Here is a 17,386-nt window from a genome sequence, read left to right as displayed (position 1 = left end):
GAAAAAAATTACGATGCATGGAATATTGTTGAGGCACACTAGCTACAACTATATTTCAAACAGGCACTCTATGTCATAAAGGTTGTTGACCCCTGGACTAGAGGCTGAGTACGTTCTGGTGATTTATCACATTCACACAAGTCTTTTGGATTGATTTTACAACTGCTGTCCAAAGAATTTCAAAACGGACATATTAGGGTTCTTCAGTGCAAGGGTTCAGACTGTGCTTGAGAAAAATTGCTGTGAATACTTGTAATGAATAATTTGAAGTATTCTAATATGACTGTTGAGGGGGCCTTGAAAAGCCAGCAGTCTAAGCCGTTGGTAAATTATTATAGCCCTTATTAAAAGTTGGTTTGCTCCAAAACAGGCAAACCTCTTTTTTAACATTCCTTTTAGCGGACCTTTTAAACCCAAGGTGCCTCGCAGTACAAAGGCTACATTCATTGTTGGCATGGGTTGACCCTGCTGTGTGAATGGAACCCTTAAGCCTTGCTTACAGTCTTAACCCTGGTATTGCGCTACACAGGACCACAGAGCTATACAGGACATGGCGTGATTATTTTGCTCTGTGCGTCTTCCATCTCAGTTAAACTTACACCCTAATTTCTTCCTCCTGTCCTGCAGATGAGCGTCCATACAGCTGTTCTCTGTGTGGCCTGTCGTTTAGAGAGTCGGGTGCCCTCACCAGACACCTCAAGTCCATCACGCCGTGCACCGAGAAGATCCGCTTCAACCACTACAAGGAGATCCTCATTGGCAAGGATGGGGTTCTGAAAGGTCTGTGTTTTACACAAGATGGCTTCTTGAAAGGGAAGCTAACTTGACCAATCTGGGTTGATCTGATATACCGGTAGTCTTGGGTAAGATAAAAAATGTAGATCCACTAAACCTACTTGGTAGTAGACGTTACAAGTCGGGAAGTGATGAACGTTAAAATAAAAAACATTTGGCCAAAAAATTAATAAAAAGGAAGTGATGAACGTCTTGAGTCACTGGCAAAGGTTGTGTGATATGTCCGACAAGATGGCGACTGCGCAGGTTCCCCTCACAGGTACGCTAGGTGGGAATGTAAGCTAGATAATGAGACTCCTTGGTTCATATCTTCACGGTGGGCCCTACAGGTTGTCTTGTGTTGTGCTTGGTTCTGCTGTCTGGTCAGCCATCAGACTGAAACAGGACGGCTATAAATATGCATCAGGGTGAGGGGTTCAAATCGAAATGTTAATATAGTCACATATCCTGGACTTGGGGACATGTGCCGTTTAGTACTTACAAACAGAACTACCAATGTTCCCAAGGCATGTTGTGTTTTAAGACCCTTCTGTTCCCTGATGTAGTCTCCTTGTTGTCGGTCACCCTGGTGTGATTTGTCAGTCATCTTGGTGGGCCAAAAGGACTGAAAGCATTTTTGTGTGGATGTCACTAGGATTTTGCTTTAGTGGTGCAAATAGCGACCGCAGCACAAACAGAAAGACATGGCTAAACACAGAATCCGATGACAACAATTACAAACGGAGCTGAGCAATCAATATTATCATCTGTTACTGTGATAGTCGTATCATATTTTGTCTATTTTTATACTCATTCTATGTCTGCACTTCATGCATTGCTTTTATTTAGCACGATTCCCAATATAAGTGGGGCCTCAGACCCTGGAGGTGGGTGGGACCTGTGCAGGAACCGTTTATGCCCGTCTATGATTATGACAATTCTATGCTCATTTTATACCCGTCTATGTTGTGTCTACATCACTGCTGTGAAGCACTTTGGGCGGCACCTCTTGTATGAAAGATGCTATACAAATAAAATGTATTATTAATATAAAGTTTAATATTGATATATTGCTCAGCCCTAGATGTATGATGGTAACTTTTGTCACTGGATTCTGCGTTTTTGCTACATCGTTTGTTTGTGCTGCTGTTGATTTTTGCAACACTAAAGCAAAATCCTAGTGATTCAAACCCTTAAACGATCGGAACGCACAGCAATCCCTTTTCTTCTTCTTCTGACTTCTGTCCAATAGTAGTAGATGTTTCTGCCGATCCGTCGGAACACCAGCTGCAGGAGGAGGTGGAGCAGCAGGAGGAGGATGTGAAGGACGAGGAGGACGAGGACGAGGATGTGGAGGAGGAGGGGGGGGAGGGGGAGGAGGAGGAGGGGGGGGAGGAGGAGGAGGAGGCGGTTACGGCTGCAGTAGCCAGCGTGGTGGAGGCCGGCTCTCAGGAGGTCCTCCACCAGGTCCACTTCACCATGGAGGTGGATGGAGCACCACAGGAGCAACAGGTCAGTTATCCCCGGGACGACCAGATAATGTCTTAAAGACCGACATCTTAAAGACAGATAAAGGCATGTGGCTCTTTGCCCGTCAATGTGTGGCTCTTCCATCCATAAAAAAATATATATATATTATTTTATTTTTTTATACGTCACTCATTCCATAAGGACGTAGAATAAACATTTACAGATATTTTTTTTTAAATGGTCCATTTGCATGTTCTTGGTATCTGAATCTAGGGACATCTATGGATCTCAGGGGATGTATTCCAAGTGTCAGAAATAGTGTGTCTGTTACTAGGCTTGAGTAAATTGTAATGAACCAAAGGAGAATATCAATTATATTTAAAAAAAAAAAATTATCTTTGACTGTGAATAACACCATGCTAAAATTTACCAGACCTGAAAAATCTAAGCCAATGAATAACCAGTGATTAAACAGGTTTTGTAGATACAGTACTGAATTCTGCCATCTTTTTTATAATGTAAATTTCTCCACCATTTTTCATCATTATGCAACACCATTTTTTGCTAGACGTTCACAGAAAGGTAGAGAAACTAACTGCGTTCTGTTTTATGGCAATAACATTCAGGTTTGTGGGAGATAATCCCCAAAAATAAGAGAAATAAAAAAGTAAATCCAGAAGTCAGATGATTGACAGGGGCTGGTGTGAGCTGGGTAGGGTCGTTTTAAAAAATTTGAAAGCCCTGAATCCCTTCCTTCAAAAGACTACACTCACTTTTGGCTGCTCCACTTCCTCCTGTCAATATGCGCCGGTTTCCGACTCAATGCCCTGATATTTCTATAATCTTATATTTCACTAATAACAGTTCAAATCATTGGTAAACAAACGTAATGCTGAAAATATACACTTTTACTGTATATTTCAGGCATAAGAGGTTAAACCCTGTGAGGCCCAAATTAAAAAGACATTAGCAACTTCAGAGGGTGGGACATATAAACACATTTACTATCAAATAGCATTGTGAGGCTGAACAACAGGACCAATTGACTATACATGTGCTTACATTTTTTTAAATAAACATTTACAGACCTTTTTTTTTAATAGCTAAACATGATTTTGTAATTTTGCAACCGTGGGTCTCACAGGGTACTTTTAACCCTGTGAGGCCCAAATAAAAAAGACATTAGCAACTTCAGAGGGTGAGACCTATAAACACATGAAGGGTGCCATGACTGAAAAAAAAGGTTGAGAAACGCATATGGTGTGGCTCTTTGTGGTACCACAGTAATTTTTGTGGCTCTTAATCTCTGACTGGTTGGCCACCCCTGCACTAGACCATAACCAGGTCTCCACAATCAATAATCTAAAATCTTAGGGTCTCTGTATACTTGCTTTTTAAATACCCTGTGTGCAAGAGGGCGGGGGGCACGTATCCTGTGTTTCTTTGGAGCATACTTTGTGCACGTCCTCAGACCTTAACGCTGCACGTCCACAAGATGAACCGCATCAACAGTGTGGGCAGTGTGGGTGTGACGGGCTAAACACTAAAGCTCCACATGGAAACGGGTCCGAGACCTTTTCCTGCCGTGATCTCAACATAACCTCCCAGAGTGTCGCGTGTTTTATGTTTTCGTTGCATACTGTATCCTGTATCCTCCCCCCTGACCGACCTCTCCATCACAGTCGAGAATGCAGCTGTGACCGCGTCGCCGACCGCCAAGAACCTTGGTGTTGTCCTCGACGACCAGTTGAACTTCTCTGCTCACATCGCAGCGACAACCAGAACCTGCAGATTCCTCCTGAGCAACGTCAGAAGGATACGCCCCTTCCTGACAAAAGAAGCCACCCAACTCCTCGTCCAATCAACAGTCATCTCCCGCCTCGACTACTGCAACGCACTGCTAGCTGGCCTCCCGGCCACTGCCACCAAGCCTCTTCAACTCATTCAAAATGCAGCGGCCCGCCTGATCTCAAACCTACCGAAGTCGGCCCATGTCACCCCACTTCTTAGGGACCTGCACTGGCTCCCCATTGCTGCACGTATCCGCTTCAAGGCCCTCGACCTAGCATACCGTGCGGCAAAGGGAACCGCTCCCGCCTACCTCCGGTCAATGGTCTCTAACTACACACCCTCAAGACCCCTACGCTCTGCATCTTCTGGCCGCCTCAGATCTACTCCTATCCAAGCTCCCGGAGGGTCATCAAAGAGAAGCCGCCTATTCTCAGTCCTTGCCCCACAATGGTGGAATGAACTACCCATCCCAGTTAGGACAGCCGAATCCCGTCCAATCTTTCGCCGTCGACTAAAGACTCACTTCTTCAACCATTATCTGAAATGATAAAAAAAAAGAAAAAAAAAATCTAACCCCGACTAACCTTAATGTCATGCACTTGTCCTAATAAACTAATCTACACTGTAACACGCAACACTTTGATGAACATTGTTACTCAGCTGATAGAGTTATACCCTTCTTGCTGTCTTGTCGCACAGAACTTGTAAGTCGCTTTGGATAAAAGCGTCAGCTAAATGACTAAATGTAAATGTAAATGTAAATGTAGTTCACAGGGAAGATATTCTTCTTCTATATAATTCTATGTGTCGGCCAGGGAGGATTTGGCCCTGATCTGCCCCCTAGTGGATAGACTTTTCAACCCTCCAGGTACATGCAGATTATGCAGGCAAGTATATGAACAGTGCTGTTCACAACACAACCGCTTGTCTATTCGTACTCATGGTTAGAAGCAAGTATACCAAAATAAAACTTGTTGGAGAGTGATATGAAATGGGGTATTTTATTGTAAAATCACGTATTTAAGCTTGACCCGTGTTGGACATGTTGCTCTCTCTCTCTCCCCTGTGGCCCTCAGGTGGTGCTGGAGCAGTCTCAGGCTGAGGCCCTGGCGGCGGCAGCAGCAGCAGGGGACAACCTCATCTGTCAGGCCATCTTCAACTCTGGCATCGGCCTGGAGACGGAGGAGGGGGTGGTGGAGCAGGTGGTGGAGGAGGTCCCGCGCGCCGCAGAGGAGGAGGAGGAGGAGGAGGCGGCGTCTACTGAGGTCTACCACTGTCGCGACCCAGAGGGCCGGCTGACTGAGATCCAGGTCACTGAAGAGTTTGTGGAGATGGAGGCTGAGGAGGAGGAGGAGGAAGAGGAAGAGGAAGAAGAGGCAGAGGCACAGGTGAAAGAGAGATCCAATACATTCATTCAATCTTTATTTAATCTTGAAGGATCATTGAGAGCAATCTCATTTACAATAGACATAGAGAAATACGAAACATAATAAATATGAAAAAATAAAACTATATAAACAGTCAATCAATTAAACATTTAAAATAATTAAAAACAACTGCGACTGGTGAAGTGATTTGCTATTAATGATTTAAACTGACTAATAGATACTAATGCATTGAGTTTTAAAGTGCATTGCAAAACATTCCATGTTTCTGGGGCACATATTTTTCTCATTCAGTGCAAACTCTAGGAACCTAGGAATTGAGAGTGAGTATGATAAGGTCCAGAGCTTCAATCTGCAAGTCACGTCCGACGACCACCCAACCTTAGCATATAGGATACAATGATGGGTACCATAACTGTCGCCAGTGATGATAAGAACAGAATAATATACAGAGTCCAGAGGCTTTAGAGTGGAAGCAGCAGCATGTCCATAAACTATGTCTCTATAATCCAAAACAGACATAGTGGACTGAGAAAATTGTAGTCTTTGTCAGTACAGTGATATTGTATGCAGATATGGTCGCTAACAAAGCTTTTACCCCTGACGACGACGAGACGTCACGTTAATGGAGATCATGTAGTGTCAATGTCGTTGACTACAAATGACGACACAAAATGTAGTTTACAAAAACCTTGACAAAATCTCTTAATTTGTGTTAAAATAAGTATAACTTTTAGAATAATTCATGTTATTATTATTGCAGCATTTCCGTTTCCTGTGTGTTTAGGGCAAGTGCTTTGATTAATTTCCTCACCCAACAGGGATAGAGAGGTCGCCAGACCCGTATGCGGCTTTACAATATCACAAAATAGCTCAGACCTCAGAGGGACAATGGCGGGGCAACAGGGTCTCGGTGGTCTTGTATGCAGTGGGCTTGGAAGAAAACGAAGACCAGACCTCTGGGCATACTTTAGATATAGAGCTCGAAGGAGCTACAGAATGTATTGTTGAAAGTGAAACACGAGGAGGAGAAGAAGGGGAGCCCGCTCAGCCGGGGGAGAAATGTGGTCATCGAATTAAGGGTAAAAACACCACTAATCTCAAACGACATCTGAAGACCTTCCACAAGGAAATCCAGGTAAATGTAACCAGGTTAGATTGCAATAATGTTAGTCTAACCAGCTAGCACTAACGTTAGCTTGTTTTTGTTTAGAAAAAGCTCACGCCAACTTATGAGGCTGTAACTGAGTGGCTAGCATTAGCACCATATGAGGGCATTTGTATGGAGCCGTTTGTGGTGGATTAGCCCGTCTGTTGCTATCCTAGCTAGCTAGCCCTGATGCTAACGATAGCCACGGCTCATAGGGGTTGGCTTACGAAGTATAAATTACGCTTAAATCTAGCTAACATACATCCTGTGAGCCAGACGGACACAATTATTGACCAACAGATTGATTAACAGTCTTAATAATTTACACACATGTCAGTCTGCTACTTTGGGAGAAAGCATGGTACATCTAGGCTACAGTTGTGATGAGTGTGAAAAGTGCAGTTCTCTAACGACTGTGGGAACTGAAAACATTAGGACATTATGTTCAGTGCCACACGTTGCCACTCATCTATGTGGAGACATTGACATTGGCTATTTGTGGGACATTACTGTGTATTTTATATACCGGTAGGTTGTGTATGTTTTTATTTTTTATCTCGATCATGAGTCCGTATTAATGATTGAATTTAAAAACACTTTCAGCTAGATTTATTAGTCCCATCACACGGAATTAATCATCAACATAGCCTTTCTCAGGACTGCATTCAACCTGAATCTGCACTTGACTGAATATGCAGTCCATCCAGTGGTCACTCCACCTGTTGAATAGCTCAAAACTAAGTGTTGCAGATAAAGTTAAGGTACTAACCCCTGACCTATAGTGGAAGAGTTAGAGTTCAGAAGTTGCATCTGTTCTGACTTTATTTATTCCTGTCCTAGATTGCAGATGTGAAGGAACCACCCAAGAAAGTAGACGAGCAACTAAGCAGAGAGGAGGCAGTCGCCGCCTGGATCGGCCGCACAGCACTCCCTGCACGTACAGTGGAAGATGAGGATTTTGTCATGATGATGGGAAAAATGGATAAAAGGTTCAGAGTGCCAAAGAAGACTAAAGTCTCCAACCTGGTGGACAAAGTGTATGTGGAAGAACAAGAGAAATTCAGGCACAGGTTGTCCATGGCACGCAAAGTAACCTTAGGTTTAGACATATGGTCCAAAAAGGGTCTCACTGCATCCTTCATTGTAATCAGTGCTTGTTATTTCAACCCAGAAGATAATAAGCCTGAACATATACTCCTGAACCTGAAGGAAATGGTTCACCCCCACACTGCTCAGGCTATAAGTGCGCTTGTGGAGGAGTCCATAGAAGCCTGGGGGATCCCAAAAGAGAAAATCCTCACGACGATCACTGACAACGGCAGCAACATGGTGGCTGCGTTCCCATTCCGTACTGCAGAAGAGGCCACAACTTCTGAGGACTCAGAGTTGGACTCGGAGCACAATGAGGATGGTGACGAGAACAGCGATGTGCTGCAGGAAGGAGAGGATGACATTGACAGGTCAGTCTGTGCTTGAAATAATTATATATTCATTCATAATAAATGGGTAACTGGTTATAATTGAATTTCATATACATAAATAAGTTCATGCGTTAAAAGGTTAAATATTGTGAATTGAATAAATAAGTTAAAAAGAATAAATGGGATTAAACTGCATTTGTAATTTTTCTTATCTCCATGTAGGTACGACTATGGAGCCATGGAGAGGACCCCATGCGTCGTGCACACCCTCCAGCTTGTAATAAACATGCTGCTGAACAAGGAAGCCTCAATCCGAAGACTGCTGGACAAAACAAGGCACCTGGTCAACCAGTTCCGCAAATCATCTGTCGCCACAGAGCGTTTGCTGCAGAGGTCTGGTCTCGTCCTCATCAAAGACTGTCCCACCAGATGGTCCAGTTGTCACGCCATGATGGCACGTTGTCTTCAACTCAAGGACCATGTCACAGCAGTAGCGGAATCCATGAGCTGGGACAGCCTGCAGCCCAGTGAGTGGCAGAAGATTGGCATGCTGCGAGACCTTCTACTGCCATTTGCTGAGCACACAATGATGCTGCAAAGTGACACCCAATCCCTTTCCCTCGTTGTGCCTGCTCTTTTGGATCTCAGAAATCATCTGTCTGAATTTTCTCTAGCTCATGCTAGAACCTACAGAGATGCAGCTTCACTGGCACAGAAGATGCTTTCCAACATGGAGAGACTCTTCAGCATTTTCCTTGACGTCACAAATGCCAAGTTCTCTCCTCTTGCTGCAGCAGCATGTTTTGTTGACCCCGGTGTATCAGAGACCCTTGTTGAGAATGATGACGAGGGAATGCAGGATCTTCTACAAAAGGCAGAAGACTACATCGCTCACAGCATGCCACAAAGAGTGGAAGTGCGAGTGGAGCAGGTGACCGATGATGAGGAACTGGAAAAGGTGGATAGAGAGGCTCCAGCTGAGACGACCCCGGCAAAGCGGCCTAGGTTCAAGTTTTTCAGTGCCAGTTGTCCAGTAAGGCCAAATACCCCCAAGACCACTAACATTAGGCAGGAGATTCTGAAATACAAAGAAGAGCTGTCCAACCAGGCTGCTAGTGCTAACAACACAGAGGTTGAGGACTCTGGTATCGAGTTTTGGATTTCTCAGAGTCCTATGGTGTTTCCACATCTGAAACCAATGGCCTTGGATCTCCTGGCAATGCCAGCATCCCAAGCCTTTGCCGAGCGTGTCTTCAGTGTAACTGGTTACCTTTCAAGTGGCCGCCGCAACAGAGCAAGAGACATATTGGAAAAAAGTGCTTTTCTCAAGATAAACAAGTTTAAATAGTCATGTGAATGCGGTAATAATTTACCAATGACTGGTAATGCTGACACTTTTTTTTCCAGATATCAAAGACAGTGTTTGAGATTGGAAAAAAATCTGACGGAAGTCATACTACAACCCATAATGTGATTAATATGTGGCCCTTTTTTCATGATAATTGGAGTAAGGAGAAGGCGTTAAGGAGAATTTTCAGTAACTGTTAGGGGTGTAATGATGCATCGATTAATTGAAATGCATCGATTCTAATGTGTTCGATTCGATGCATCGATTTGAATATGTTAGATTGGATTATAATCTAAATTAAATCTATTTAAATTTTTTTTTCTTTTAATGTTTTTCTTTTTTGTGTATTGTTTTTATTGACCTATAGTCCATTCATGCTGAGTGAATCAGTTCCCCCAGCCACATTTGTGTATTCAACATTTTTGGGGGAATTAATTGATAGAAAATGTATCGAAAATTATTAGAATCGTGGTCAAATGAAGAGATTTCATGATTCATTGAATCGTTGCCTGAAGAATCGTAATCGAATCGTTGTGAGGTCGAATCGTTACACCCCTAGTAACTGTACAATACTATATACAGTGAAACGTTTTGATGCACTGTTGGCTTAATTATTTGATATTTTCTCAAATCTGACTAGGAGCCCTTGTTCAGGATGTTCTGAAGTTAGTCAGAATTGAACAAGACATTTTGACGGGTCAAAATCTGTTCATCCATTGACTGGTCAAAATCTGTTCATTAACACTTTGATCGCCGGGGTTAAATTCATACTTTACCATCCCTCGCCAGCCCTATTTAACATGGAGAAGTTCCCCTTCTTTGCAGGGCTATAACTTTTTAAATTGTATTGCTAAATTGACATTACTATGACCCATTCAACGTCCTATATCTATTGTTCAGGGTGTAGCAACGTTATACTTTTTCATTCACATATTCATACTAAAATACGGTCTAAAGTATAAGTATGTTAATATATAAATATAAATGTCCTAACCCAGTTGTACAATAAAGACCAAGCATGGCTTTGTCAGTATTCCAATGTACAGCCCCACCCAACCCCACCCCACCTACCCAACCTCCTCCAATGTACAGTTTCCATGTCAAATGTATGTCAGTATTCCAATGTACAGTGTCCCCCCCCCCCCCTACCCAACCCCCCCCCCCCACCTCCAATGTACAGCCCCACCCCACCTACCCAACCTCCCCCAATGCACAGTTTCTATGTCAAATGTATATACTCTTCTTCTGGATTTTTTTAGTATCACAAACAGTACTGTATTTGAAAATCTGGTATGTCATAAATGTATAGATGTAGCAGTACTGTCTATCTGTATGTCATGTGTGTCATATGATGAATTGAAAATGGGGGACCCTGATGGAAACAAGACGAAAGTCTTTCTCAGGTCTGCATCCTCTTAGCAATTGTATGTATTGAGCTGTACTGTACTGTACCCATTCTGCAATCTGTTAATAAACTTTTCAATCAATCAATCAATCAATCAATGTTTTTATCGTTTTCTGCAGCTTTCTCCAGAACTTTATTTATAGCCCTAAATGCATTATATTGATGATCAAATACAGTTTGGTAGGAATCTGTGCGAGATAAAAAATTTCAACTGGACGTGCTTCTAGGAGTTACTACGTATGATCTGATGTTGACCGGATGGGGGGGGGGGGTCGTTTATAATTCCGTGGGCAACGTTATATCATTCATCTAGTGTGGGTGATATGATCATTAGAGCAGTTAGTATCGAAGACATTAAAAAATAACCCTGAAACTCACCGTAGCTTCCTCGCGCCGTTGGGAGATGAGCGTGGAACAGAAATGTTTCTATTATGGGATGTCTAAATATCCGATCCATTTCCAGGTTGTATAATAGTATATACGTCCAAATCATGTTGTTTATCAAGTTATTGGTAACGGATTGCTATCCGTTGTGATCAGCTCGAGTCCTGGGACTATTAGCGAGTGATCGGACCGAATTGAAATGAGCACCAGCTTCCACTTCCTGTTTCTGCCCTGGGCGATCCGCCGATCGGCCACCAGATGGCGCTCTTGAACCGTTGGAGAGTTGAGAGGGGCTCACCAGTACATATAATGTCTCCGGGGGAGAAATATGATTTCGATCACAGATTTTTGAATAAGCATGGCGGGGAAAGACGCTGAACAGCGTCTTCGGCGATTAAAGTGTTAAGTGTTCAGTTTCACAGACAGACACGCACTTAACATTTTAATTTTGGTTATTGTAGCATTCATTATTATTATTTAGATAGATGTAAAGGGCTAGACCAACTCTTAACCCCTAACCAGACCTAGACCACCTCTAACCCTAACTTAGGGGTTAGAGGTGGTCTAGGTCTGGTTAGGGGTTAGAGTTGGAGGTGGTCTAGATCTGGTTAGGGGTTAGAGGTGGTCTAGGTCTGGATAGGGGTTAGAGGTGGTCTAGGTCTGGATAGGGGTTAGAGGTGGTCCAGCAGTGTTTCCCACAGGATTTTGTGAGACTGGTGGGTGAACCTCGGACCCTCTAGGGGGGTCCGGGGGCATGCTCCCCCGTAATTGTTTTGTTTTTTGTACATTTTAAAGTTAAATGCATCAATCTGGTGCACTTTGAGAGCAAAATAAAGAGGCCAGATCTATGATGAACTTTGTGCTCAAAACACAAAATCGACTAGAGCAGTGCTTCCCAATCCTCTCCTCGAAGCACCCCAGCCGTTCCATGTATTTGTTAAATTCCACACCAGCACACCTGATTCAACTTAACAAGCCCTTTATTAGTTAGTGTGCTGTGGTGGAATTTAATAAATACATGGAACGACTGTGGTGCCTCGAGGAGAGGTTTGAGAACCACTGGACTAGACTGTCTGGTTAGAGGTGGTCTAGGTCTGGTTAGAGGTGGTCTAGGTCTGGTACTTAGGGTTAGAGTTAGAGGTGGTCTAGGTCTGGTTAGGGGCCCACCTCTAACCCCTAACCAGACCTAGACCTCTTCCATGTGGCACTTTAAAGGGGAACTCCAACATTTTGGGAAATTAGCTTATTTAACATCTTCCCTGGAGTTAGACAAGAAGATACATACCTTTTTTGTCTCTGTGCGTGCATTTTAGCTTTGGGAATAGACGCTCCGTTAGCATAGCTTAGCTTCATCACTGGAAGTGAGGCAGGACAGTAGCCTTACAGTGTATTGCAAGGTCTGACATTGACCAAACTTGATATGCATGACCTTGGTGGGCTCTAGGTCAACTCCTGAAAAGGGGGTCAATGTCAGACTTTGCAATCAAAAGTTAGGGGGCTAATAACCCTTGCCATAATTTCAGTGCGCCCCCTAACTTTTGATTGCAAGGTCTGACATTGACCCCCTTTTCAGGAGTTGACCTAGAGCCCACCAAGGTCATGCATATCAAATTTGGTCAATGTCAGACCTTGCAATACACTGTAAGGCACTGTAAGGCTACTGTCCTGCCTCACTTCCAGTGATTAAGCTAAGCTATGCTAACGGAGCGTCTATTCCCAAAGCTAAAATGCACGCACAGAGACAAAAAAGGTATGTATCTTCTTGTCTAACTCCAGGGAAGATGTTAAATAAGCTAATTTCCCAAAATGTTGAAGTTCCCCTTTAACACTGACCTCAGAATGTGATTTTATATTTATTTTTTCATATACTGTTTTTATGCAAGCAGATTGCAATCCTTGTGTACTGTGTATTTACACTATCCTATTGTTGGTTAAAAAAAAAATATGCAATTTAAATCAGAATATGTTCCATGTCTGACTATTTCTGAATCTATTGACCATTTCAAGGAATGTTTGGTTACTGGGCTTCTACTGAACTTATTGTGAATCAGCTGATAGGGTTTGACTAAAAAAAGACAAATATTTTGGGTTTGGCTAGACTGAAAGAATAAATAGAATTGCATTACAAGAGACTAAAATGCCTTTTCATTAACAAACTAGACAAAAATGTAATCCGTTTTCCACGACTAAATCTAGACTAAATAAAAAAGACTAAATTGAGACAAAAAAGACTAAGACTAAAATGTGCAGACCTGTAGTTGACTAAAGAAAAAATGTATAAAGGTGACTAAATATGACTCAAATGAAAGAGCATTTGACACATGACCAAGACAAAAAAATTGCTGACGACATTAACACTGGGTGGGAGATCACCAATAATGGCCTCATACAGAAACGGATGCAAGTCATGTCCGATGACCACCCAACCTTAGCATATAGGATACAATGATGGGTACCATAACTGTCGCCAGTGATTAATCTAAGAACAGAATAATATACAGAGTCCAGAGGCTTTAGAGTGGAAGCAGCAGCATGTCTATAAACTGTCTCCATAATCCAAAACGGACATAGTGGACTGACAAGAAAATTGTAGTCTTTGTCAGTACAGTGATATTGTATGGTGATGTCCCATGAAACCACGCTTGTATCATCAACAGTGTTTGAATGTAAATAGGAGTTGTTATAGATTCAATATTAGGACTGTTTTACTGGTGGCATATTCTTTTTATTTTCTCTGCAGGAACTTGATGGACACGAGTATCAGACTAAGCTACACAAGTGTCCACACTGCAACCGCTGCTTCAAGGGCCTTAACTACCTGCGTTTTCACGTCAAAGGCCATTCGGGTAAAACGCATATTCATGAATGCATATCCTCAGCTTGATTGTCTGTCCCTCTCCTTTTAAAACAATTCTGTGTATTAGCCTCGTCTAAGCAACGTTGTTTCTTTCTTAGGAAACTGAAAGAGTTCACTAATAACAGGGTGATTCTACACAACTTCTATCGCTGTGTCATTGAGAGCATTCTTACTTGCTGTACTATATGGTTTGGTAACATTACAGACCAGGAGAAGAAATCTCTGAACAGAATTGTGCGTCTCGCACGCAAGACAATCGGGGTTAGCCTGCCAGCTCTAGAAGATATCTATGGTGCCAGGCTGCTTTCCCGTGCCTCTGGCATTATCAACGACCCCTCTGGTCACCCAGCCGCAGGCCTCTTTGTCCCCCTCCCGTCGGGCAGATGTTACCGCTCCATCACATGCTCTACCTCTCGGTTTACTAAGAGTTTCTTCCCCAGTGCTGTGCGCAGCCTGAATAACTCCAAAGGCTAGATTTTTATATTATCCTATTTTTTATTTGGTGTTATTAGTCAGGTTGTGCTGTTTCTGTGTGTCTGTGCATCACACACTTTGATTATATGCACTTTTACTGAACATTGTGCCTCTATGCATTATGCACTTTACTATGATATGCACTTTAGTGGATGTTGATATCAACCTTAGCATTTGTCTTATTATACTGTCTGTTTTTTTTTTATTTCTGTACCGTTTCTACTCTGCTCCTGTATTGTATTACCGATAGTTGTAGACACACAGTGTTGCTCTGTACCTGTATTCCAATGTGGATTCGTACATGCATGGCAAATAAAATCTCTGATCGCCACGAAAGTAACAAAAAAGCAGACTTCATCGAGCTAGACGTACTGTTCTCACATCCATGTCTTTTGCCATTGTTACACTCTGCCATTGACCATATTCACACGGTGGCCGTTTTGCTTTTATGTCATGCTCAGGGTGTGATTCCTTTCTCTCTGTGCTCTGCTCCACACAGGCTACAAGCCCTTCAGGTGTGTCATGTGCGAGAAAGAGTTCCTGACCGGCTACCTCCTGAAGAAACACATGGAGACCCATGTCAGCGAGAGGCGGTACAAGTGCGGCGAATGCGGCAAGCTCTACAAGACCATCGGACACGTCCGCGAGCACATGAGAGCACACTCGGAGGAGCGGCCCTTCCACTGTTCCAGCTGCAACAAGGGATACAAGACCAAGGTAGAGAGGCCAAGAGCTTAGTTACACGTCCTTAAAAGTTCTAAATTATTCAGAATTTTGTTTTGGAATAAAAAAAATGTCATGGTTACATTTCGGTGTGATTTGTTGTCACTGTTTGTAAAAAAAAAAAAAAAAGGCGAATGATTCATAATGCAGTGATTACAACTGAATCAGTTCCATAACATTTTCAATCTTATTACACTTTTAAAAGGTAACAATTTTGCCATGTATGTAATTGTTGACTTGAATAGGAAACTAATCCTTAAAGGAAAACGCCAACATTTTGGGAAATTAGCTTATTTAACATCTTCCCTGGAGTTAGACAAGAAGATACATACCTTTTTTGTCTCTCTGCATGCATTAGGCTTAGGGAACGCCCGCACCGCTAGCGTAGCTTAGCCTCATCATTGGAAGTGGGTCAGACCTTTACCCTGAAGTTCCCTACAGTCACGAAATACACTCCAAATACAACTCCAAAACGTTCCTGTAAACATGTTGTGACCTGTGTATTTACCACGTGGAGAAATAAAAATAGTTTAATTTGACTATTACGTTTTCTAAGCAAATATACTCTGAACAATTTTTTGCCGAACCACTCTCTGGGCTCAGTGATTTCACGTCACCAGTGCTACTTTTTTTTAATCTTTTTCCCCCTCCTTTTTCCTCCAATTTTCTCCCATCCCAATGTTAGTCGTTATGCCAATTCCCAATCCCCTTCCTGGTCGCTGCGCACTTACCCCCCACAGTGGGTCTGGGAGAGTGGAGGCTATCCCAGAGAGTGGAGGCTATCCCCCCCTCTACGACGAGCTAGTCAAGATGAGAAGCTCGTTCAGCCACAGACTCATTCCCCCCCGACACTCAACTAACCGCCTCGGACAGTCCTTCATACCAGCGGCCATCAGGCTCCACAACAGTGGGCAGCGACTAGCAGCCTCCAGGCTCCACAACAGGGGGCAGCGACAGCGACTGCTACCAGTCATTGACCTGGGACTTATAGGAACCCAAGGAGGACAACCTACACTACCTTAGGCTTACTGCACCCTATGTGGATACTGTGATAATGTGAATAATGTATACTTCAGTGGATACCGTGATACTGTGAATAATGTATACTCAGTAGATAGTAAATTATAACACTACCTCATGCATACTGCACCTTATGTGACACTGTGAATAATGTGAATATTCCTCAGCTAGTCAGATAGTAAATTATATTGATCAAATTGTTTACACTGCCTGTGTTGTTTTTTACTACCCGTATACTGTGTTGTTTTACTACCTGTACCCCCCCCTCCCCCCCATGCTGCTATGATGCCTGAATTTCCCCAAGGGGATCAATAAAGGAATATCTTATCTTATCTTATCACGTGCTTCCTCCGACACACGTCCAGCCAATCAACCGCTTCTTTTCACCTGGCAGCGCGGATTCTCACCGAGAGGGCGTAGCGTGTGGAAGGATCACACTATCCCACTTAGATCCTATCCGCGCTTAGCAGGCGCCCCGACCGAACTGTAGGAGTCGCTGTTTACAACGACCCGGACCCACCCCGCCAGCTTCTCCCACCCTCTAATACTGCCAATTGTATTAGTGTGAACGGCCAGCCAAGCTGGTGACAACCCCGGAGCTGTGAGCTGGATTCGAACAGGCGAATCCTAGCGTCTCCGGGGCTAGTGACGAACGCAATCTCCGCTACGCCACCTGACCGCCCTACCAGTGCTACTTTTTAACGTGTTTGTTTACATTTTCCTTTCATTCAAAGGATCCGAACCGATTGAAGTTTATGGATACCATGACTGTGGTAAGTTTTAAGGGCCTAGCGTTACACAATAAATGAGTTATAATAATACCACAAGTGTGGATTCACTCACCCAAACCCTGTAGCCGTGCATCGCAGTCATGAAAGGGGCTAACTAGGTCGATAGTCCAGCATCGTTGTGACTGTCCTATTCATCAATCTCACAATATTCGCTAACGTTAGACGGATGGAATACAGCCTTCCATCTAAAAACATAAATGAAAACTTACCACAGTCATGGTATCCATAAACTTCAATCGGTTCGGATCCTTTGAATGAAATGAAAATGTAAACAAACACGTTTGAAAGTAGCACTGGTGACGTGAAATCACTGAGCCCAGAGAGGAGTGGTTCGGAAAAAAATAGTTCAGAGTATATTTGCTTAGAAAACGTAAATGTCGAATTCAATTATTT

General features: G+C 43.1%; 1 protein-coding gene across 1 annotated transcript in view; it reads left to right on the top strand.

Moving 5' to 3' along the window:
• Positions 1–17,386, top strand: part of e4f1 (E4F transcription factor 1) — a 39,090-nt gene that overhangs the window by 8,286 nt on the left and 13,418 nt on the right. The window contains exons 6-14 of the mRNA XM_084329141.1: positions 628–780; positions 2,027–2,124; positions 2,167–2,286; positions 5,112–5,423; positions 7,411–8,030; positions 8,214–9,307; positions 9,399–9,412; positions 13,869–13,974; positions 14,959–15,176. Of these exons, the coding sequence (XP_084185267.1) occupies positions 628–780; positions 2,027–2,124; positions 2,167–2,286; positions 5,112–5,423; positions 7,411–8,030; positions 8,214–9,307; positions 9,399–9,412; positions 13,869–13,974; positions 14,959–15,176 (2,735 nt within the window). The remainder of the gene's footprint in view (positions 1–627; positions 781–2,026; positions 2,125–2,166; positions 2,287–5,111; positions 5,424–7,410; positions 8,031–8,213; positions 9,308–9,398; positions 9,413–13,868; positions 13,975–14,958; positions 15,177–17,386) is intronic.

The sequence above is a fragment of the Notolepis coatsorum genome (genome assembly GCF_963971535.1).
Source record: "Notolepis coatsorum genome assembly, chromosome: 14".
Classification (NCBI taxonomy): Eukaryota; Metazoa; Chordata; class Actinopteri; order Aulopiformes; family Paralepididae; genus Notolepis; species Notolepis coatsorum.
This window is presented reverse-complemented; position numbering and strand designations above follow the sequence as displayed.